This window comes from Psittacula echo, assembly GCF_963264785.1.
Source record: "Psittacula echo genome assembly, chromosome: 2".
NCBI lineage: Eukaryota > Metazoa > Chordata > Aves > Psittaciformes > Psittacidae > Psittacula > Psittacula echo.
In genome coordinates this window covers 39578721-39601848 of record NC_137737.1, presented here as the reverse complement: position 1 = coordinate 39601848, position 23128 = coordinate 39578721, and the positions used below count along the sequence as shown (strand labels likewise).

The following is a 23128-nucleotide window of genomic DNA, read 5'->3' as shown; positions in this document are numbered from 1 at the left end:
ATCTTCCTAATAGTGCAGCAGCTCTATTGTATGTCACAATACAGGCAGTAGTTCAACAGCTGCCATGTATGAGATTTATAAGTTCTGGTAAGTACACCTAGTTTCTGTTTCAATTTTTTTCCCCCCATTTTTTTTTTTTCCCAGCTCTTTCAGCCTTTTAGCTGATTTTGTTCCCCATTTTTTGTTTACTTTAGAAACGCTTTGTGAGAAAAACCCTATACATTTGTACAGAGGGATTTCTATCCTCCTGTAGGAACTGGTAAAGCAATTATACAGGTTGCTGGAATAATTTTTTCAAAGGAGGGATATTACAAACTTACACTTGTTCATAGACAAGTATGCCCAAAGTTTTAAATTAGTGTCCTTCCTCATTTAAGTAGTTCTGCCAGAAAACATCTCCAAAGTAGAGAAGCAAGATAGGCCCTGTCATGAAAATGGTTCTAAAACATTTGCTTCTATATTTCTCCATTGAAAGAAAATTGAAACATGGGAAAACTTACATGACCAGTTTAGTTACCTGAAATTTCAGTTCCCCAATATATATCCCCTTTAAAATAAATATGTATGCCTGCCTGAATTATCACACTAAGGTTTGCTCTTACTGCGATCTGCCTAAAACACTAAGTTCAGCACTCTTGTATGTTAAAAAGTGCATCTATTACCAAGAGTTTCCCCTACTGGGAAACCTAGAGAGCTTTATTTTAGACAACAGCACACAAAAATCAACCATGTAACCTAGCTTGATCTGCATCAAACACTGCATTCCATACCTCAAGCTAAATTTAAGACTGAATCCGCAGTGCCTGTGCTAAGACTTCAAAGCAGGAAAACAAGAGTCACTTTGAAACAGGACTGGACTCACCTGAGGATGTGACGTGGGTGCCACAGTGCAATTGCCTTGTGTAATACAGAGAAGCAAGCAATCTAGCTTATGCTAGGATAGGTAGCATTCCTTTCCCATGAAAACACATTGGGTTGAAAAAATAAATAGGAAATGTTTTGTGAAAAAAACCCTACACACAGAGATGGTCTGGCTCCAGAGCTGACTAGTCTGACATTACAGATCTTGGAACAGTACAGCAGAACAAAATAGCTACACTACCCACCATATAGCTAAAGATCAGGATTCTCACACATTTTAAAAAAATATGTACAAATTCTTGGGGAATCTCCCTAAAGTCAGTCCCAAAACTTTTCCTGAGCTGGCTGATCATAGTTTGGCCAATGCCAGCAGATCTCTTTTGCCCACTTAGGCCTTGGTGCTCTCCTTGCGGCAGGAATTTACACTTACACTGTACCAGATTTCTTAAGGCATTTACTGTCATAATTTTTGGTTAGATGAGATAAGACAGATGATGGTTTCAAGGGAATGAAAATGAGCCAGATAAAAACAGAGTTAAGAAAACTTTTGAATGCCAAAAGGTTTTTCTTTGCATTTTCTCCTCTAATCCAAGTGAAAGACAAAGTAAAATGATCTGAATCCTGAAAAACAGGTGTTCTTACCACACTCCAGAGAGCAGCCTTCACTGAAAGTGATATCATCAATGGCAACAGTTTCATCTTGTCTCTGGGTCTCCACCATCCCCCTAAAGATAACCTGCAGAGATGAACAGCAAATCAACAAGAAATGGCATTCATCAGTGCCACAGACAAAAGAAAAGACAGCCTTCCAAGATATGCCAGTCTAGTCCATAGTTTGTTAGAAATATGAGAACTGAAATCACTCAGAAATTCTGTAGGATTACCATTCTAGCTTGTCAGCACAGATGCATAGTCTAATCATCCAGCTCAAGAGTGAAATACTATTTAACAGGAAAGATCTGAAAACAACAATAATGAATTAAAATCAAAGCAAAAATCCCTACAGTTAAGAAATACAAAGGAGTTTGTGTTTTATGAAGCCATTATTCCATCAGAGACTGGAAATATGAACCTTTTCTGGTGGTTTGCAGAATTAATCAGAGACCTGAACCAAGCCAGAGCAGCAAGCACCATTAGTTAAAAGCCTTTCATCAAGTTTTTAGCCAAAAAAAACACGAGGAGTATTTAGTCAACTGTTATTCTGCTCTAATGTTACAACAGCATCTTTTTTCCCCCCTAACGAAGTCGTCTATATGCAAAAAGTCACAAATATTTTATATTGCTATCTTGAGGGCAGATTTCAATCTATATTTGTGAATGCAGATAGTACCACAATTTTTCTGCAAGTGGTGGTGAAGGAGACTGGTCAACCACAGTTCTCCAAAACCCAACCAAATCAGATATACTGAGCTTGCCATGTATTGAGTAATTAAAACAGTGGTAATCTTTGCATTTCAGAATTCTGTACATGTGGAAATTTTTGAAAGCCAAAACTAAATCCCCTCTTTCAAATAGATAATCAAGACCTTTTTATTTTCTCCTTAAGTAGGGAGGCAAAACTTAAATTTGCAACATCAAAATCAGCAAAGAAAATAAGCAGCAGAGGTTGATTTTAATTAAAATCTCCCTTCAACTGTGATTGCAAAACTGACAAAAGAATTCAAGCACTATCTCAAAATGTCTACACCTGAAAACCCTTTTTTTCGTATTCATTTTCTTCCATGTAAATATTAACCATCAAAATGTTATCTTGAAAAATGCCACAGGTAGCCCAGTGGGCTAAAGATCTTGTCATATTAAAAGAACAAGTGCAAAAGGGCAAGTAAAGTGCATTCACTCGTATGAACAGCATCTTGCAAGTTGTCCCTGAAGGAAAAATTAGCAGCCAAAGAAAGTCTGCTCAGCTTTAGGCTCTAGGTTTCGAGAGGTGCCCAGCTACATTTCTTTAGCCGATTGCAATGGTTGCTGCGGTAAGTTTGACACATGCCTCTTTAAAGCTGGACTGTACCCACTCATCAGTTCACTTTATACAGGCCAAAGGATAACAAGGTTTGAAAGCAATAATCCAATTAGAATTTGATCCAGCAATTTAGTGGAAGACAATACCATATTATAATTAACCATTCCTAGAGTCTCTCAATTTTCTAAACAACATGAAGGATGAAATAATAGATCTAGAAGTAAACCATTCCAGTAAAATCTCAGATTGCTATACATACATTCATATCAGGTAGAGGTAAGTTATTGACAAGTAGCTACATCAATACTTGCATTGAATTAGGTACAGGTATTTCATGACAAACACTTTCAATCAAGGTTGAACAGGCAAATATTACTTCAAAAATCCAGATCTTGTTGGATGCTGTAGACCGATGTTACCTTTGCAAGTCAAGTATTTATATTACTCACGTTTATTGAATGATTAATAATTAATGATGAATAATTAATACAATATTAGCAAGTTTCTTAGACTCTACACTGTATGTCTGTCCTTCATGGGCTTCCCCAAGGCAAAGATTCTTCTTCAAAGCATGCTTTGAAATAATTAGAAATATATAGCCGATTTCTTTCCTATCTTACCATTCTACCCCAAGAAACCTTCTACCTCCCCAACCCACAAAGTTGTGACTTCCTTGTCAAACATTTCTAACATCTTTAAACATTCCTAATTGAAGTCTTCAGAGAGAGATTGGGATGTACCAGCCATTTATTGTCAAGGTTTGATCTGGTTTTCGTGGGTGGTTCATAAACAGAGTTTGAGTGACACGGTTTAGTGGGAGGTGTCCCTGCCCATGGCAGGGGGGTTGGAACTAGATGATCTTAAAGTCCTTTCCAACCCTAACTATTCTATGATTCTATGAGGTTGTGCTCTCATTCCTTCAGGTTTGTGTGCTTTTCACTATAACTTCTATAGGAGGAAATGCCTCTGATTTTCTTCTCCCCACTTTATCTCCAGTGTTATGCATAATAGTGAGTATACATCATCCACAATACTATAGCCCTAAGTTACATTTGTTATACTAATGTTTTATGTAAAGGCACATGTAAAAACATTTAAGTAAGTAGACTATGACACTTGCATGGTTTTCCAGCCGTTTTAAACGAAAATCATATGTATGTGCTCCCCGATCAAGGTTCAAAGCTACAATGAGTAGATAAAGTGAAGCATTTGTCATCTGAAGCATGTCGCACGTGTGAGATATGAACAGTATCTTACAGTGTAGAATGGTATTTCCCCCCTAAATTAAACCTTGAATTTATTGGTACGGTTAGATCGCATCTAAGGGAATACTGTATTGAAAGTAAGGACCCCAAGTATATCACCTCTATTGGCAAGTAGACAGTTTACGGTGCAGTGGGAGGGATTATTTTATTTAATGTGCATGCACAAGTTAAACAAGGCTTGTCATTAGTTTTACCACACCAAGAGAAAAGAAGCAGCAGCATTTGTTAATGGCAACTATGAACTTCCAAATGGCTTCCCTCCCTTTTACCTCATGATAATGTGCTCCATTTACAAGTATTTAGGTTTGAATTATTAGAAACCCCACGATTTAGAAACCATCTAACAAGTGCAATTTACAGCAATCTCAATTTACCAACCTCATACTTTTCAGTGCTATTGATTGTGATGGTATTTGCTTTCCACTGATTTTGCAATTCTCCTGAAACTTGCCAGATATTTGTAATAATATCTTCAGCGTGTTTCTGAAGCCCCACCATCAGTGTTCCATTCATTTGGCTGATCCAATAATGAAATGTAATCTAAGACAAAAAAGGTTCAATTATTCCAGCAAAGTACTGTGACAAACAATGAAATTAAAGGACTATGCATTGAAATACCTGGCAAAAATGTTCTTCATTAGTTGGAAGGAAAACATTGGTCCTTAAAGTTGCAGAAGAGGATCGTGTGTCAGAGGACAATGAGAGGAAAGAAGCTATTAAAAAGAATAAAAAAGCAATCTTAGAAGTTTGGAGAAAAGTTATGTTAAATATAACAGTAAAACAAAAAGTGGCTATAAATTAATAACTAAAAAACCAGTTAGCTTTTCCCCAGAAAAAAATCATATGACACTTGTAGCTATTTGCGTGCCAAGCTTTTGTTTATTTTAAATATTGAGATAGTATTGTTCCACATTCCTGATGAAGTGTCCAATAGGGTTCCGAAACATTTCATGTGCTGATGGCTTGAATACTTGGTAAGTGCAAAATTTTGTGACAAAATAAAAACTGACTCAGGAAGCTGATCAAAGAGCTTACGCTCCAATTACTGAACAGATCACATATTCCATGCCCAAACAAAAAACTGTTTTGACAAACAATGCAGTTTTATTACAACACTTCAAGTCTCTAAGGAAGTGGTGGAAGATGGGAGAGGAGGCTATGGTGTTAATGGTGTTCTGTTCCACAGGAGATGGGTCAGTTTTTTGGCTGCTCAGAAAATTGCCTCATTGCAGAGAACAGGTTGTGGCATCCCTGCATACACTCCAAATATAAAAAATTGTCTTCAGAATCTTCTCACTACCATTAAAGATACCATTATCTTTCCATTTACAGAAAACAAGTCTAAATCAAAGCTTTGCCTTACTTGGAAACGTAACAGCTGAACAAGCTAGTGAAATATGCTTGTTGCTATGCCTTTTGACTGACTGTGTCAATTCCTGACAATATTGTTTCAAATCTCCCAAAAGATAAATAGCAACCACCCTATTTTAAGATATCAAATATTTTAGGATTTCAAATACTGCTAGTCAAAATTTTTCTCTTCCTGAGCATGAAAATTTTGGAGATGTTAAAGGATACAAGGCAGTAAATAAAAAACCTAGGATTTTGTGGTTTGTTTTTTGGTTTTTTGTTTTTTTCTTTTTTTTTTTTTTTGGGGGGGGGGTTTGTTTGTGGGTTGGTTTTTTTTCTTTTTTGTTTGTTTTGGGGTTTTGCTTTGGGTTTTGTTTGTTTGTTTTGGTTTTTGAAACCCTCTGACATGACATGATTATGTAAGTGAAAGCAGAAAGATGAAGGAGAAAAGAAAAGTTAAGTTGGACTGAAGGAATAATAATAGTAATAATAGTAAAGTCCTAAAAGTAAAGATTATTACAGAAACCAAGTATCAGAAGACAGGCAAAAACATCTGAATATTTCATTTATAAAACTGTGCCCACCCTGACCTCTCATCCTTGCACAGAACTGACAAGTCACTGACAAAGGACCATAAAACTAGCTCAGTGCTGGACCCAGTTGAGCTTTTCCCACAGAAGAGCATTCTGCAGCCTGCTATCAGAGCACTGGCCATGCTACTGCTAGGTTTTAGGCCTTTCATGACTGTACACACAACATTTTCAGAGCCTGCCAGCTGCAAGGATATTCTTCCTACCCACAACAGAGGGCTTGGTACTCCCTGACTCCAGTGTGTTTCAGTGAGTTCCAACTTCCATAATTATCGAACTTTTTTTAGTTCCCTAAAGATAAATGTGTAAAAGTCAAACAAGGTCAGATTTCACCTGCCACAGGAATTTTAAGTCTTATACACATAGGGCAGAGATAGTAACTTTAAGAAATTCCTTGAACAGTGATTTTACATTAAACCTCTGCATACATAACCTGGTTTTACTAATTGAAAGCTGTTATGTTTTGGTTTTAGTTTTGTTGTTAGCTTGGTTTTGGTTTTTCTACGTGGTCATTAAAACCACTTTTCTTGTTCAACTACATTTTCAGCTAAAAGAACCATGAGAAGAGACAGAGCTAAACAATCATGTTGGGTTTGAGTAAATGATTACATAAATCAAAGGATTTACATCTACCAAGTGATCTTTGCTCTTCTGCTTATGTGTGTGCATTATCCTGATGGCAGGAACTCTTCCCTTTAATACTCTGCCATAGAGTATACTCTGCTCAGTTGTCACCATACAATATAATTTATTTTTTAAGCAGGAACCAACATAAAACTGATTACACAATCTGTTGAGTCACCAGCAGTGGGAAAACTTGAATAGCTGCTGTAAAAACATAAATATTTCCTAGGTGGCTAAAACCAGCATTCAGAAAATGACAGTACAGTTTAGTCATTCTGTAGGTGGAAAAACAAAATAACCAAATACATTTAAATCTCCTTAGCCATTCAGTCCACAATCTGAGTACACAGCCTCTTAGAAAAGCTGAATAGGTATAAGTATTCAAGCCTTCTATTAACTGATCAAAACAACTTACATTAATATGGCTACCACACAATTCAGACCTGGAAGGTACAATGGTGTCTGAGCTCCCAAAACAAGTTAATGGGAAGATACAGGTGACTGAGCTGTTTCCTTCCTCTGTAACAAACACTTGCAAATTGATGGTTTTGCTAGCTTTAGGTGTCTGCGTAAGTTAAGTTTTCCCCTTGCTACCAGTTCTTCGCAGGATAAGGGTAACATTTCTTATTGTTTATAAGCAAGAATATCTTTCAGGTCTTCACTACGTTCTGATGTGGTGTATACTACCAATTAAACAGAAACCCTAGAAACTACAACTAGAGTAAGACTGTTGCCTAGTTAGCTAATTTTGACTCTACTAAGGAGTTTGCTATATATTTTATTCCATAGTATTTGTCTCTTATCTGCTACTTGATGATAACAGCTGTTATTATTTTAAAAATACTGTTTCACATCTGACATACTTGAAATAAAGCTTGTGTTTATGAAAAGGGTTTGGTAGCTACTCAAATTTTTATGCTAGTATCATCTTAAATCAACATTTATTTAAGAGCAACCTTATTTTCAGCAGCAAGGTACATACAGCAGGAGGTACTCGAGTGCTATATGCAAGCAAAAAATTAAATTAGAAGCACATTGCATAAAGTTTCCTAATTATAGACCATCATGAAAATTGTCAGCTGTGGAATGAGAACTTGCAGGAAAACAGTGAGGTTTTCTGCTGATTTTTTTTTTTTTTTTTTAATTCTGTGCTATTTTAATTTTTCTGATTTCTAAGCAAGTTTTCCACCTTTAAACCAGCAATTTACATTAATCATTATATGGAACTTTGGTAGCTTATGCAATGAATAGGAGGCATTGCTTGCTTCAAAACAGTACAGATTTCCACACTCCCAGATAATCATAGGTTAGGAATGAGATAAAAAACACTTAGGCTATTCAGTCTCACAACGACACTTTCATCCCTATAAGGTCATATTCTTGTACATTCCCCAACATCACATGCCTACCTTCAGGTGCTTGTCCTCCTATTGAAGCACTCCTTGCACCCAGGAGAGGTGAGAATGAGTTGGTAGGGATAAAAAGAATGGAAAATATGGAGAAGAGAATTGAACAGTTTTGTGAGATTATTTCAACCAGCTCACATCTCTACTGCATTATTAGAGGTCTCCATCAAATTCTTTCCCTCCTTCCTTGCTTTCTTGTAAACAAGCCTTCTAACAGCTTTGGAAAGCAGGAGAGTACTTGCTGTAGCTAAAAAAGTTGGCTCAAGTTAGCTAAAAATGTATGAAGAAAATCACGTGTTACAGAAGGAACAAAACAGGTTTTGGAAAGCAGGGTTAAACTTGGCAATTGGAAAAGTTTAAGACGCATATTTTGTCTGAGAAGAAAAGCTTGTTCTGGTTTTGGCTGGGATAGAGTTAATTTTCTTCCTAATAGCTGTCATTTTCACTTTAGTCTAAGAACAATGCTGATAACACACAGAGGTTTTAGTTGCTAAGTAGCTCTTACCCTGATCAAGGGCTTTTCAGTCTCACAAGAAGCCAGGAGGAAGCTGAGACAGGACATCTGACCCAAACTAGCCAAAGGGGTATTTATACCACAGCAAGCCATGCCCAGTATACAAACTGGAGGGAGTCACCCAGGAGGGACCAGGCTGGATATCAGTTAGTGGGTGGTGAACATGTGGCTGCGTGGTATTTAGTTGCCAGCTGGGTTTAAACCACAACACAGGGACAATTAATTACTTAGTTGAGAGACAGCCTTTGATGTGAAATGAAACTGTAATAAGATTTAGAGAGGAGCTGGCTCAAAAGAGGCTCTTCCTATCCACAGATCCAAAGTAATTTTCTCTCAAAGTATTTGAAGCAGTAATATTAGTCACAGATAAAGATACACACACTTGGATTCACCAATCCAAGAAGAGATGAAAGCAAGTCTCAAAATTGGGACCCAATACTAATTTCTAAACTTGGCAATCATCAAGTCAAATGATTACCCTATATCTCCCAAACAGGCAAAGGTCACTCAGGCAGATAAACGTTACTGTTAATGACTGATTACTTGGCTTCTCCATGATAACAAAAGTAGCTTTCTGGAATACAATAACTTTTTTCCTGGAATTCTGGGTTAATGTAATTACGACCACCCAAAAACCTGGACACAAGTGCTCAGAAAACATGCAGCAGAGTACAATTGAACTATCAAGAAATTAGTAAATAAGCAATACAGAACTACATAATTTGTAAAAGCCCATGGTTCCTTCAAAGGACATAAGGATTCTTACCACTGTCATTCCCATTGTGGTCAAAGTATGGTGGTCCCACCCTAGAGAGGCCATTTCTTCTTATCCATCCAGGCTGTGAGTTCAGCTCACGAAGAGCTTTGCATAGGTCACTTTCAAAGTCACACTTAAACGAGGAACCTGAAGTGAAGCAAAACAAACAATCTAAACCTCAAAAACAGAAATAAAGTGGCATGTTCTCACCATCACTTGTTATTTAATTAGCACACCAGAAACACTCCAAACAGCTCCCTAAACAAGTGAGCAGCAGCAGCAATTTTAAATCATAAAAAAGAAAAACAGAGCAACAGAACAGTGACAAGAGAATGAACATTGAAGAAGGAAAAAAAACCACAAAGAAAGAAATAAAAAAAAAACCAAACCCAAAAAACAAACCAAACCACCCACCACCAGAACAAACCACCAAGTGCCCCCACCTTAAGCCAAACCAAACTAGTCTGTTTATATTATATCACTATAACATATGTTTTTTCGTTTACAAATACATGTGCAGCTACCTACTTGTAGGAAACTCTCTAAATTAGCATGGTTTGTATGCAAAGACTGTTCTTAAAAATACACTGCAGGTATTGGCCAAAGAATTTCATTATCTCCTCTGTTTATCCAGCGTTCTTGTGCAGAAAAACAGACTTGACACTAAGAAATAACCAGCAAAACCAGCTGAATAGCAGAAATGTTTGGAGTTTTTATTCCACTGCTGTTTATTTCACCATTTTGCAGTATGCATTTTTAGGAACTTGGAGTATAAACTCAATTCCAGACACCATCACCCCTCTCCATGGCATCATAGCAGAAAGGCCAAGGCTCTCATCAGCTGACATACAAAGTTTACCAGTGCTCATTGCCTTTGCAAAGCTACTGCATTAAAGCACAAACCACACTGTTCAGAGAAGAGTTGAAACAAGCCCTCAGAGCAACATAGTCTCGCCCTTTGCTTTTTCTCTGACCTTGTTTTTTCCAGTGCACATGACATGGTGGGGAAGAACTGCTTCTCTCCCTTGCACATCCCCCTGTGGGGCAGCACAGGTTAGAATAGAGATGCAGAACTTGTCTGTCTGACACAGAACCCAGTTTGATGTACTTCTTCATTCAGCGAATTTGAGGCAAGTATGGGACCTGATGAAGAATTGCTTACTGGGAGAGAGAGAGACAGATGTTTGTTTCTGCTCTTCTATTAGACAGCCCTTTTTACATCACATCCAATCTGAATGAAAGAGCTTACATGTGCCTAAGAGGCTGGACAGCCCCATTACTTGAATGTCTAACCAGACACAACTTCATCCAAGAATGGCTAGTGTGTGGGACTGTCTCCACATTTCACACATTGCGTGGAAACTTTCAGTTCACCTGCATTTTCTCTTGCACAGCAGAGGAGAATGGGTTGAGACTGTCTTTAAATCAAGATTCTGGATAGACATGAGAGCTAGAATACCTTCATGCTCCTCTCAAATTGGTGCACACTCTGGGCCCCTGCTAATGCTTTTTACTTATTCTGTATTATCACAGTTCACTAATCATTTTAAATAAAGTTGCTACTGCAGCATTTATAGTCACACTATATGATGTTCAATTTCATAGCTTTCATATTCACATCAGCTTACTGCAACAATTAATTATAAGGTGAGAGGAGAAAATAGATAATTCACATAACCATTCCAGACTCAAGTTAATGTACGGATAGGTTGGTTCATCAATCAACTGTTTATTGCGGCTTTTATTTCTTAGCTTTTTAAGTGGTTGAAAAGCATGTCATTTTCTCATCAAAATCAAAAGAGGTATATCTGCTTCACATAACATGAAATGCACCAGATCAGTTTCAATATTTCCTCAGGAATTTTCTCATAGCTGAAAAAAATTAAAATCAGTATTTACAAATAGCAAAAAAAAAAAAAAACCAAACCCAAACAGGAACTTTTTTCCAAGATGGTATTCATTTTCATGGAAAATATAGCTTGAAAGCAAACCACTGTAAATTTGCTGGAAGATAGATTTATAAAGACAAAGTCACTGCTTAGTGATCAAAAGGCCAGAAGGAAGAAATGTGTTCTAGATAAGGATGTTCTAGATATTTTCTTGCAGAATTTCCTGTGAAGAAAATAAATATTTAAAATAACCACTATGGAAAAATTCCAAGTGGCACAGAAGCAAACTACAGTTTAAGGTTCTATTTCAAGTGTGCATGCATATAAAATCTCAGCTTGGGATATTCTGAGAGCAAAATATTTTTAAGAGTACTTAGTTATCATTCATCCCCTGGTGAATATTTTGCAATGGTTGTTCAGAGATAAGAGTTACTGTAGGGTTTATTTGTCTTCTTTTCTAATGCTATGGCAAAGCACAAGCCAACCATGTATGAAGTCTAAAATGCCAATATAAACACACCATCTGAAATTTCAACTTGATATATTTTCACTGCAGAAACTTCCTTAAACCAGAGTACAGCCCAGAGAAAGCAGCAGGGACCTGTCATGAACATGAGACTGGAGAGCTGAAACCCAAACAGAAAAATAATTTTGCAATGATCCCAAATCAGAGGAGTGGGTGGTAGCAGGATGAATCTTCAATTTGACACCCTGATTTGTATCTTTATGTCTGACAGACAGCTTATCTGCTGGAATAATCCAGAGCATTACCCAAGCAGCCCAAGCATCCACAGCCTGTCACTCAGAGCCTAATCCCACACCTCATGTTCATCCATACTCAAATAAAACATTATTTGGCATCTAGGTCTTTCACAGAGCTCATAGGCTCATTTTTCTAAACTAGTCTTTGGAGCAACATTTAATTTCTGTACTTCTAAAAGAGCATTTATCTATACCAGTATTCCCTCAACAAAAAAGCGTAAAAAGACTCCATAAAAATTAATGAAAGAAGGTATCTCTTGCTGCATATTCTGCAGTCATAATAGAAAGTTCTGCCTGGAGAAACACTTTCTAGCAAAATCAAAAATAAGCACATTAAGGATTTCAAGGCTATGCAGTGAAACATAGCATAACCATCTCTTTTGGTAACAATAAAAATACACATTAATCTGAGACATATTAGTCACACATCAAGGCATTCAACAGGTATAATTTCCAGCCATTGGCATTTAATATATCTTAGTACAGCACAAGAAAGTTATGAGATATACTGATATCCAATACAGCTTTTTTAATTTCTTTTTATCCCTTTGCAGATAGGAAAAGTATCCTAGAGTTGACTCTAGACTCCTATTGCAAACATATCTGCATCATATTTGAATAAAACATCAAATCAGATGAAAACCAGATGTACCTGGGCACAAAATTGTAGTTTGTGGAACCTGGATTTAAGTTACTGCTCTTTCTCGCAGATTTCAGCTGAATTCAGTGATCACTAACATGCTCTAATTAACATTTTTCAGTGTGCGCAGATGCACACAAGCTCACCTAAAGACAACCTACTTAAAGCCACCCCCATATATGGTAGCTTCCTCTGTTGCACAGCGAGCGCAACAATTCAGGCAAGCTTTAAGATTAGAATTTTTGAGAAATCTCTTCTTCACACTCAAGAACAAAGACTCTCAAAGAGCAGGACTATTTTATGCACTGTAATAATTATATGCACACAAAATAATTTTCAGCATAATTTTATGTTATAGTATTCTGGAAGAAGTAGATTTCTGATGCAAATTTACTCAGACACTAGCAGTTAAAACTCACTGTCATTGCTCAGGTCTTTCCTTTAAGGGAAACATCAGCAACTGTATTCATAGCCTCTGAATGTGACAAAGTTTAAACTAGGATTATCATTTCAAGAGCTGAAGAATTTTTTCCCCTCTAATCTAGACTTAAAATTTTGCTAATGTTACTTATACTTTGGTCTAGGTATTTTGGATGAAAACTGAGTTTCAGCAGAAAATTTTACCACAAATTAAGGAAAAAAGATAATGCTCATTAAATCTCCATTGAATTTATGTGGGCAAGGATGAGGAAACGCTTGCTTTACTACACCACATCCATATGAAGGCTTATAAAACTGTTGCTCTGTATAGAGATTGAAAATTAAGCAGGGAAAGGAAAAAAACAACCGAAGCAGGAAAAAACTGTCTTAAAAAAAAAAACCAAACAAACAAACAAACAAAACCCACAAAAAAAACGAACACCAAACAAATGACAAGGAGAGAAGGATAAAAAAAAGAAAAGTTCTCATATCTCACTTATGAAGCCCACTGAGACTTACCTTGTTTCTCATCACTGCTGTCTCCACACTGGTTGTTGAAAACACACAGTTCCACAGATGGAGCAGAGGAGCCATTATAACCTTGGCATTCACTTCCTGTAGATGACTGAGTATCTGTCAGAGCAAAGCAATATAATGCACAGAAGAATATGAATCTGTTCATGAGCTATGTTACTATCCTAGCTTTCACTTGGAAAAGAATTACTCTATCTGTCTAATACTGGCCATGAAGAGTCTTTGAAAAACCTGTATCTATACACATCTCTGAAAGACTGTTTTAGAACCTCACTTTCCAAATCTGCAGCTTATGGGAAGTATGGCTTATGCAAAGCAGTGACTTTCAACCCAGTGTGTTCTTGGATAATATTTAACTGAATTATAACACTGTTTTATGACTAAAATTTTTGGTGCATGCTATGCAAGTCAACTGTATATCATTAACTTACCAATTGGATTTATTGCCCAATCGTCTACAAATATACTAGATAAGAAAACAACAGGAAACTAGAGTAGAATTACAAAGTGCCCAACATTCATAAAGATATCTCTTCTCTCATAAGGATTTGGCAAATGCTTAAAAAACTTTGGAAGAGTTTACACATCAAATGAAGAAAACAGCTGAGAAATTCCAAGTTGATTTTTTATCAAAGGAATTGGAAATGCCTGATCTATGGAGTTTGAATTTTCAGAGCCTGTAGACATATGATGTTGATAATTGAAAGTGATATCTATTTACTTGGCCTACAACTATAAATAATGACTGAATTAGAGTACCCAGTTGTTAATGGAATCATACCTGCAACCACAATTTGCAAAAACCCATGAAAGGACTGGCTATTAATGATTACTTTTCAAATTACTAGATTCCTTTATTTTCTGGGAAAATAAAAAAAAATATATAAAAATTTGTGTGATACTACTAAGGTTTCCCAAGTTCAGGAAAGGGGGGCTGGGAGAGGGCAGGAAGAGAGAGATGCCGAGATACCTAGGTATCTGAATTCTTATGAACAGTGATTAGTAAGATCATACACATGAGCACGCTCAAAATAATGATTTGCCACCCATTCCAAGAATCCACAGTTAAGGGAAACTTCCATCAATACCAACCCAAATACATTATTCTGCCAACATAGTCTCTGTCCAAGTTTATTTGCCAATCCTACCCACCCCCCCCCCAGTCTGTATAATAATGACTAGTTCTGAAATAGCACATCTAAGTGTGTAGTCAGGTGACAGAGTAGTTCCTTATTAAGCTGTCAAGAAGATTCACACTGTGTAAATATTTACAGTGCATTATATGGTAAACCAGTCAGGGCTCACCCAGAAGAGGTGGACATTACTAAAACATTCTCTTACAAAAAAAAGCCTATCAGTGCAAGAGACAGAAGTCAGCACACTGATTTACAATCCCTTTGATAAAAATCAACTTAGAATTTCTCAAGTGTGTTTCACTGAAACACAGCAGTTCTGACAAAGCTTTTACATGGATAAACTGATTACACTGATGTTCTCTAAACTGAGGAGGAGTGGGGGAGAGATACTAAGTCAGTCAAAAATGTCAACCTTGTGAGAGATTAGATCAACTTGCTTCGTTCAGTCTAACAACACAAGAAAACAGCAAAATGATATTAATGAAGTACCTTAATAGTTCCCAGGGGAAGGAAACATAGTAGGAAAGTGAACAGATGATTACAAAAGTTAAAGGATGGTATTAGCCCAAGGGTAATGACTGCAAAAACTAGACAAAAATAGGCTGACAAGAATGCAAGACTGGCACACCTTGAATAGGAATAGTGGAATGAAAATATGTCTAACTGCTTTTGTGACAAAGTTGTATGACTTACTAAAAGAATCATGTAGTTGCCCAAGTGGCAGCTTGTAATATGTAACTGATGCCAACAGAGATTTCCTCACCTATAAGTTCCCAAGATCAAATATCTGTAACACAAACAGCACTGCATCTACCTCCAATTTGGCCATTAGCCCTGATGAGCAGAATTAAAACAAGGTGCTGACAAGGAAACAGTGGTGTAGTATCTACAGAGACAACCTATGCCTGGAAGCATATCCATCATTGCAGATCCATATTTTCTAATCTAAGAAATGTCTTCTCAGGGTACAGAGACTGCTACTCCAACATCGTCTAAGGCTCACAGTTCAAGGTCTGATGCAACTTCCTATTATCTGCAGCACCAGAGGCAGACATATGTTTATTGTATAAAGGTATCACTTCTGCCTAGAAAGCATTTTCCAGCTCATTTTGTTCAACTACACCTTTTTCAGCACTATCATTCTACGGTCATCATTTTAACATCCTCAGGCCATAGACCTGATTGGAAAAATTCCTGAAGAAAAGCAGCGCTACTAATAAATTGATTAAGAGTTCATTGATATACACACACATAAATATATATATGTGTATATCTCAGAGTTCATCAAGAACTCATACCATTGAATTGTTTGCTTCCTTTCTATAAATATAGCTTAGATTAAAATCTTACACAAAAAAACCCCAAACTACTATTCCATATATCATATTACTACATTTGTAAAGGCTTAACTATTTTGGGCTATTCAGCTGCTTTTTTCCTATTTTCTCCAACATATGATATTTCATCTTATTGTTTTTCCTTAAATCTTCTAAAACTCCTCCTCACACTGTTGTACATCACAATGACATTTCCGTGTCTTTCAGCTTTCTCCCATTTTATTAAAACTTCTGCAACATTCTAAGTTGTTCTCCTGCTCTGTCTGTAGCATAAAATTTGTATACAAGCTCTGTAAGAGGGTAATCTTTAGCAGAAACTGGTATCCATTTCTATTATGCTCTAAAACCTTAATAACAAAAAATTGCACAACCCAAAACAATTCAGGATCACCATAAGATTTGTTATAAGTGGAAATATTCTAAAAAGTCTTCAAATACTCAGAAAGCATTTGGGGTGTTATCCAAGGATTGTGGGGGGGAAAGGAGGGGTAAAAAAAAAAAACAACAAACCAACACACAAACAAAAAACAAACAAAAAACCCCAACACAATTCATACCCAAAACCAAAACCCAAAAAATATTTCATTGAAGATCTAACAAAAAGTGCAAAATCAAAGAAAAGGTATCTTTTTTGCAAGTGTGTGGCTACGTACAAGTAGGGAGAGCTCAACAAGTGCAGCAAGTCAGCCCTCTTGTCAACTAACACCACCACCACCAGATTTTCATAGCTCTGAGAAACATGTAGACAAAAAGATGGTCAAGAAACAAAAAGACTTGCAGGGTAAAATCTAAAGAACAAACACTTCAAGTACTGAATCACAGGCACCCTGAAAGCAGAATCAGGATCTAGAAAAGGAGGAGCAGAGAGAGAGAATTAAGATGTATAAAGCAGTAAAAAGATGCGGGATGTCAGAAAAGCATAAGCATAGGCAGTTATCAAAGGGGTTTTTTGAAAGTGACAGAGAAATCCTGCAGAGAAACTAAAGACTAAGAGGAGAACAAGCAGATTCAGGCACTTTATCTGTTTTGAAAGTTAATTTAGCAAACAAGCAGTTCTCAAAAGGGGGAAAAAAAGTTAAAAACGTGCTTGAATTTACATCAAGGCTGGATTTATCTGGTTTAGCCTAATTAATATCATTTAAGCCAATACAAAATAAATTTGCTGTAAATGAAAAAAGACTGTTCGCTCATCCTTTTCACTTAAGCGAGTTTATTGAAAAAGTTTTAGACACTTAATTTAAGATTTTTTTAAAAGATAAGCCTATGAAGAAGTCCAAACAGGCTCTGAAACACAGCCAGAGAAGTTTTGCACTTTTAATTCTATTTTTCACATCAACAGAAAGTTATCTGCTTAAGCAGAAAATGGATTGCAGTCAGTAATTCTCAGTTAAGTTTTTATAGAGCCAGTTATCAACACATGAAACAGAGGAAATAACTCAACAAATGAGATTAGTTTCCCCATCAAAAAAACAGTGTTCAAATTACGGTGCCACTACTAACTTTTTCAGGGAAAGTATTACAGAATAGAAACCATCTTCAGAGAAATAAAAATTTTATCAAATTTAATCCAACCTTTTAATGACAATATTATAACATTTTTGTATGTAATCAGAGTAGCGAGCATTACAGCATCAGTGTATGTATTTTTAACCTATTTTTGCCCAGTGGAGAAGGACTTGGGGGTGTTGGTTGACAAGAAACTGAACATGAGCAGGCTTCAGTGTGTGCCCACAGCCCAGAAAGCCAACCGTATCCTGGGCTACATCAAGAGGAGCATGACCAGCAGGTCAAAGGAGGTGATCATGCCCCTCTACTCTGCTCTCATGAGACCTCACTTGGAGTATTGTGTGCAGTTCTGGTGTCCTCAACATAAGGAGGACATGGAACTGTTGGAACAAGTCCAGAGGAGGGCCACAAGGATGATCAGGGGACTGGAGCACCTCCCGTATGAAGACAGGCTGAGAAAGTTGAGGCTGTTCAGCCTGGAGAAGAGAAGGCTGAGTGGAGACGTCATAGCAGCCTTCCAGTGTCTGAAGGGGGCCTACAGGGATGCCAGAGAGGGACCGTTCATCAGGGACTAAAGTGATAGGTCAAGGGGCAATAGGATCAAATTTAAACAGGGGAAGTTTAGATTAGATATAAGAGAGAAGCTGTTAACTGTGAGAGTAGAGAGGCACTGGAAGAGGTTGCCCAAGGAAGTAGTAAATGCTCCATCCCTGGCAGTGTTCAAGGCCAGGATGAATGGAGTCTTGAGTGACATGGTTTAGTGTGATGTGTCCCTGCCCATGGCAGGGGGGCTGGAACTAAAGGATCTTAAGGTGCATTCTAACCCTCTCTATTCTATATTGTTGTCATATCTTATTTTCTCCTATTGTACAGTTTTAGTAAACACCATTAATTTTAATACAAACAATCCTCCAAATTTATGCAAGAACAATTTTATACAAGTATTGAGAAAAACATTCAAATTGTACCTTTGCAGTATTCACAACTATTCAACCAAAGCTTCATTTTGAAAGCTCCTTCCCAAAAATATGCTATCTGTGTTATCATAAAATCATTCTAGCTTTCAACTCTCAAATTGGAACTAAACGATGTCTGCAAAGTGGAAAGTCAAGCAATTGCAGTACTCCAAATTGATCAGATTTTAAACAAGAATTGACAGAATTCTTTACTTTGAAGTGGAAGGCAATGACTGCATATCATCTGCTTCCACTTAAGTGATACTAATTCAAGTTAACTTGAAAGAGGACTAAGATATTAATAAATTTGATTAGTATTCCGTGTAAGTGTTCTTAACACCCGTTTCCATTTGCTAAAAGAAATTACTAAAAATAATGAAGAGGTCAAAATCAAGTCTCATATATCCTTCAGTGTACAGCATGAACACCACAGTTACAACTAGTGATGGAAAGATCAGGTCACAGTCCTAGATCATTACAGGCTGAAACAAGGTAACACGGAAAATTTTTGGTTGCATAGTTTCTATCTTTGTAATGACAGACCATAGCACATTTAAGAAGAGATAACAGGTGCTGATAGAAGAGAAAGTAAATAAAATAATCAGTGGGAGACAGAAAAGACTGATCCCCATGTGAACCCTATGCTAAATATTTCTTAGCACCTAGAGTTTGGAGAAAATATTTCAATTCTGAACTGTTAAAGCTCAGTAGAACTGTCCTTTTCTCCCTCAATCCCCGAAGTAAGAGGGGGAAGTACTCCTAATCCATAAAGCAATATCCTTGCAGAAGGCAAAACTATAAATTGGCATGAAGTATCTCTGATTAGGAAAAAATGAAATTTGACCTCCTACGTGCTATATGCTTCTTCAGAGGATTGGAGCAACAGCAGCATAATTATTTTTTCAGCATTTACTTTCCAGTCCAAAAACTTCCAATAGATTTCAGCACATACTGCTTCCAGAGTCTTTTCCAAGTCAATAGGAAATTCTTTCTTCCATCACATTATTATGCCAAGCATTTTGGTTCTGTTTTCTGCTGTAGGCAGCTCCCTGCTCCACTAAGCCCTCTTCAGCAGTAACTAATTTATAAAGTAGCACAAATGCAGAGCTATGGAGTAAAACTCATGGGGCTGGGCCCCATTATGTAACATGCATTTTTACATCATAAGACTAAATGCATTTCACAAGGTGCTTGACTCAAATTAGCTCCAGCCTCATCCAGTGGACCCAAAACACCCATCAAGATGTATTAGGTGTGCTCCTGGAGCTCATTCTCTGCTCTAGTCTCATGCAAAAGTATCCATTTCATACTCTCCATGGCTGCCTGCTCTCCTTTAGGTCAAACTGTGCAGGAATAGTTGGGACCTTCCTTTCAATAGTGCACCCCTTGCTGAAGCAAAAATGCTCTTGTGCTAAGCATGCTTCACGCTCTCCTAACAAGAGCGGTCTTCCCCTTACCCGTAAGAAATATAAATAGATCTAGCTTTCTTGCAAAGTTTGGAGAGAAAATATATTAAAAATTAAACTGGAACCAAACTAAACAGTTCTGCCATTCATCTCAACTGTATACATTTGATGATTCATCTATCCTAACCTTGGTTGCTACAGGCTGAGCCAACAACCAAAGACTTTGCAGGTAGTAGAGGCAGACAAACACTTTCCCAGGGCAAGTCACCCAAAGACATCTATCTCTGAGTGAAACAACTCCTTCAGAGATGTCTGAAGCTTACTCTGGCATCACTTCAAGGTGTGCAAGTGAAGGCAAGCAAATCCTTCCCATGGTCTGCCTGCCTGTTTATGTCTGTTAGCAGATAACATTAGTTAAAAAAAGGCAAGATCAGGGAAAATCTGGAAGAAAACAATCTCCATGGGCTTACCTCCCATAACCAGAGCAAGAATCAACACAACCCAGCATTGCAACTTCAGCAATATTTATCCCTAGTCCTGAAACACGCCCATGTGCCCAAGAGCTTGAAATTAGGCTGTTAAGACCTAGATGGAGTCTCAACAGAGCATATACATTAGTAGCTAGATTGGAAATGAATAAATCTATTCACTAGGTTCTCCCATATTTTTGAATCTGGCTTAAAGACATCTCTGGCATGACACTGGTCCTGAGGGTTTCTCAACAGTCATGCTTGCTTCTCACATACTAGATTTTATCTCTACAAAAAGATACAAGAAGCATGTTACTACAAAACTTTCTTGATCAAAACTCCCATTTACCTCAATTTCCTCATCTGTAAACAGATAAATGGTCTGAAAATTTCTGTATTGCTGTGATGCCTCCTGATAAATAAGACTAAACAGAAACTAATAGACCCAAGTAACTTCACCACTTGTAAGTCAACCTTTAATATAAGGGGAATATCTTGATAATCAAAGAAATAATATTTTGCTAAAAGTGAGAGGGATACTATCAAAATCAGAGCTGAAAAGTAATTGAAAATGTGACATTTTCCACAGAAAATAGGTCCTTCAAAACTTACGTTTAGTGCAATTAATACCATGTTGAACTTTATGCAAAAAAGACACACTCATGGTTTTGGAAAAGTCTCAGGAATTAAAGCAATTGAGAGATTAATGAGAGAAGCTTAACACAATGAAATAGTGTAAAATTCAGAGTATGTGCTTCATTTGGAAAAAATTAAAATAAACCACAGGGTCACTGTGTGGTGTTGCAATAAGCAGCTTTGCCCCAAGTTTAAAATTCTTAGTTATGCTTCTTAAATTAACACAGGTAACATTAGAAATTTTATTTAAAGTAACAACTTTTCAGTCTGAGCTATGCAATACTTAAAGCAATTTCACATTTCACAGAACAGGAGGAAATATGCCAGTTATTTTTATTATTTTGTATTCTACCATCGCAACAAAAATCTCCACATTTTTTAAAAATATTTAGTGATATATCTAATCATAAAATCTAAGCTAAATTAATATGAATCTCAGTCTAGATGCAATAGTTAACTCGCTTGAAAACGTAACACATTCTCATCAATCATCAGAAGGTTAGAACTTTACTTACTAGTTCTAACATCTTGTTAACATTGCTTTGTATTTTGAGTATTTTTCTTACAGTGAAAGATCATCAGTGGGTTAAGCAAAGAAACAAAAAAGCAAAACAAACAAACAAAACTGCCTCATGTGCTCTTCCTAAATAGGCTGCCACTAAGACACATTAATTGTTCCACTATCATAATAACTCTTAGAGCAGCAGCTGTAGATATTGCTCAGAGGGTCCTTGAAACTTCTCCAAATGATATTTCTGTACCACCCCAGATAGGGAATTAATCAAAACCACCACTGTGCCACTATTCCCATATCCCAGTCATACAAAGCAGTACCCCAGAGATTCTGATTATTTCTAAGAAAGTGTGTGGAGTTCACAGGCTGAATGAGCCTCAGACAGCTAAAAGAAATACATAAATCCCACCAATTACTGGAAAAATGGCTAAATCCCATTCACAGCCTGAAACTCCTAAATACTTTATTTTAGAACGTAGCCTCCAAATCTTCCTGATTTCCTACCTTCCCCCTACAGTTCTTACCCAGCCCATTGCTTCCCCCCAGGTGATTAATCAGGTAATCCACTACCTTCATTAAAGCAAACAGCTTTCAGCTGATGTCTTGGAAAAAGCATCATGGTTTTATCTACAAGCTGTATAGAAAACGGATAGATTTTCTTTTCTTGTAAAAGCTTGAAGTGTCAGAGAACCAATGCCAGAGCAGCTGCCATGGCAAGGATCTACCACCATGGGGGTTGTTCTCCTCCAGCAAGCAAAAATAGCTCCAGAGTTGTCTTGAATGCAATTGCAGTATATCAAAACCCAAGATAAAAAGAAATGCTTTCTCATCCCATCCACTCCTTTATGAGATGCACCACACATTGTCAGACTACAGCTGACAAAGGTGTGATTGAGGTTTTACATCATCCAGTGTTTCCACAGTTTAGAATAGTTGCTGTTTTTCACAGTTATATATTGCCTACCATCAAGCAGCAATAGTTTTCAGTCCTTATCAGACTTGTAGGATGTTTCTGTTGAATTACAAAGTTTAAAAAGAATGGCTATAAATGACAGGTTATTTCAAAGATGGCAACAGACTTTTATTGTTTTTCCTTATTGATTTAAAATTCTAGACAGCTGCTATGAATTAGGTATTTACCACATCAAAAAGACAATTCTGAGTGGACTAATACCTACATGTAACTTTTTCAACTATATAAGCTGCATCTCCATTAAGCAACTCTAATGGAGATTTCAGCTGAATGGTATCAAGCATTCGGGAAAAATTTGAGTCTTGAGAAATTCTAAATTTGGCCAAAAATTTCCCTAAATTGATAAACGTTTAGAGGTCCTCCACACCAACGTGACCTAGAATTGTTCCACCCCATCCAATAGCTGTATTTTAGTATCAAATTATTTAAAACTTAAATATATGAAACTATTACACTCAAAATCTTGCAAACATAGTAGGAAAATATAGAAATATGGGACTAGGAATTTTAAATGGTTCAATTTCTGTTTTAATAGTTGTCCTGTGCCACTCCGCAGGTGCAGAGAAAGGTGATCTTTTACAATATTCTGCACGATTCACAGAAGAAACCACAGGTGCTCCAG

The 23128-nt window shown here is 37.0% G+C and overlaps 1 protein-coding gene across 1 annotated transcript in view; it reads right to left on the bottom strand.

Annotated features, from left to right (window-relative positions):
• MALRD1 (MAM and LDL receptor class A domain containing 1) overlaps positions 1–22790 on the bottom strand; it is a gene marked incomplete at both ends in the record, with an annotated part of 263139 nt that extends 240349 nt beyond the window's left edge. Inside the window, 6 exons of the mRNA XM_080609618.1 lie at positions 1504–1597; positions 4465–4626; positions 4705–4799; positions 9337–9474; positions 13558–13671; positions 22712–22790. Coding sequence (XP_080465744.1) covers positions 1504–1597; positions 4465–4626; positions 4705–4799; positions 9337–9474; positions 13558–13671; positions 22712–22790 — 682 coding nt within the window. The remainder of the gene's footprint in view (positions 1–1503; positions 1598–4464; positions 4627–4704; positions 4800–9336; positions 9475–13557; positions 13672–22711) is intronic.
• Between the last annotated feature and the right edge of the window lie 338 nt (positions 22791–23128).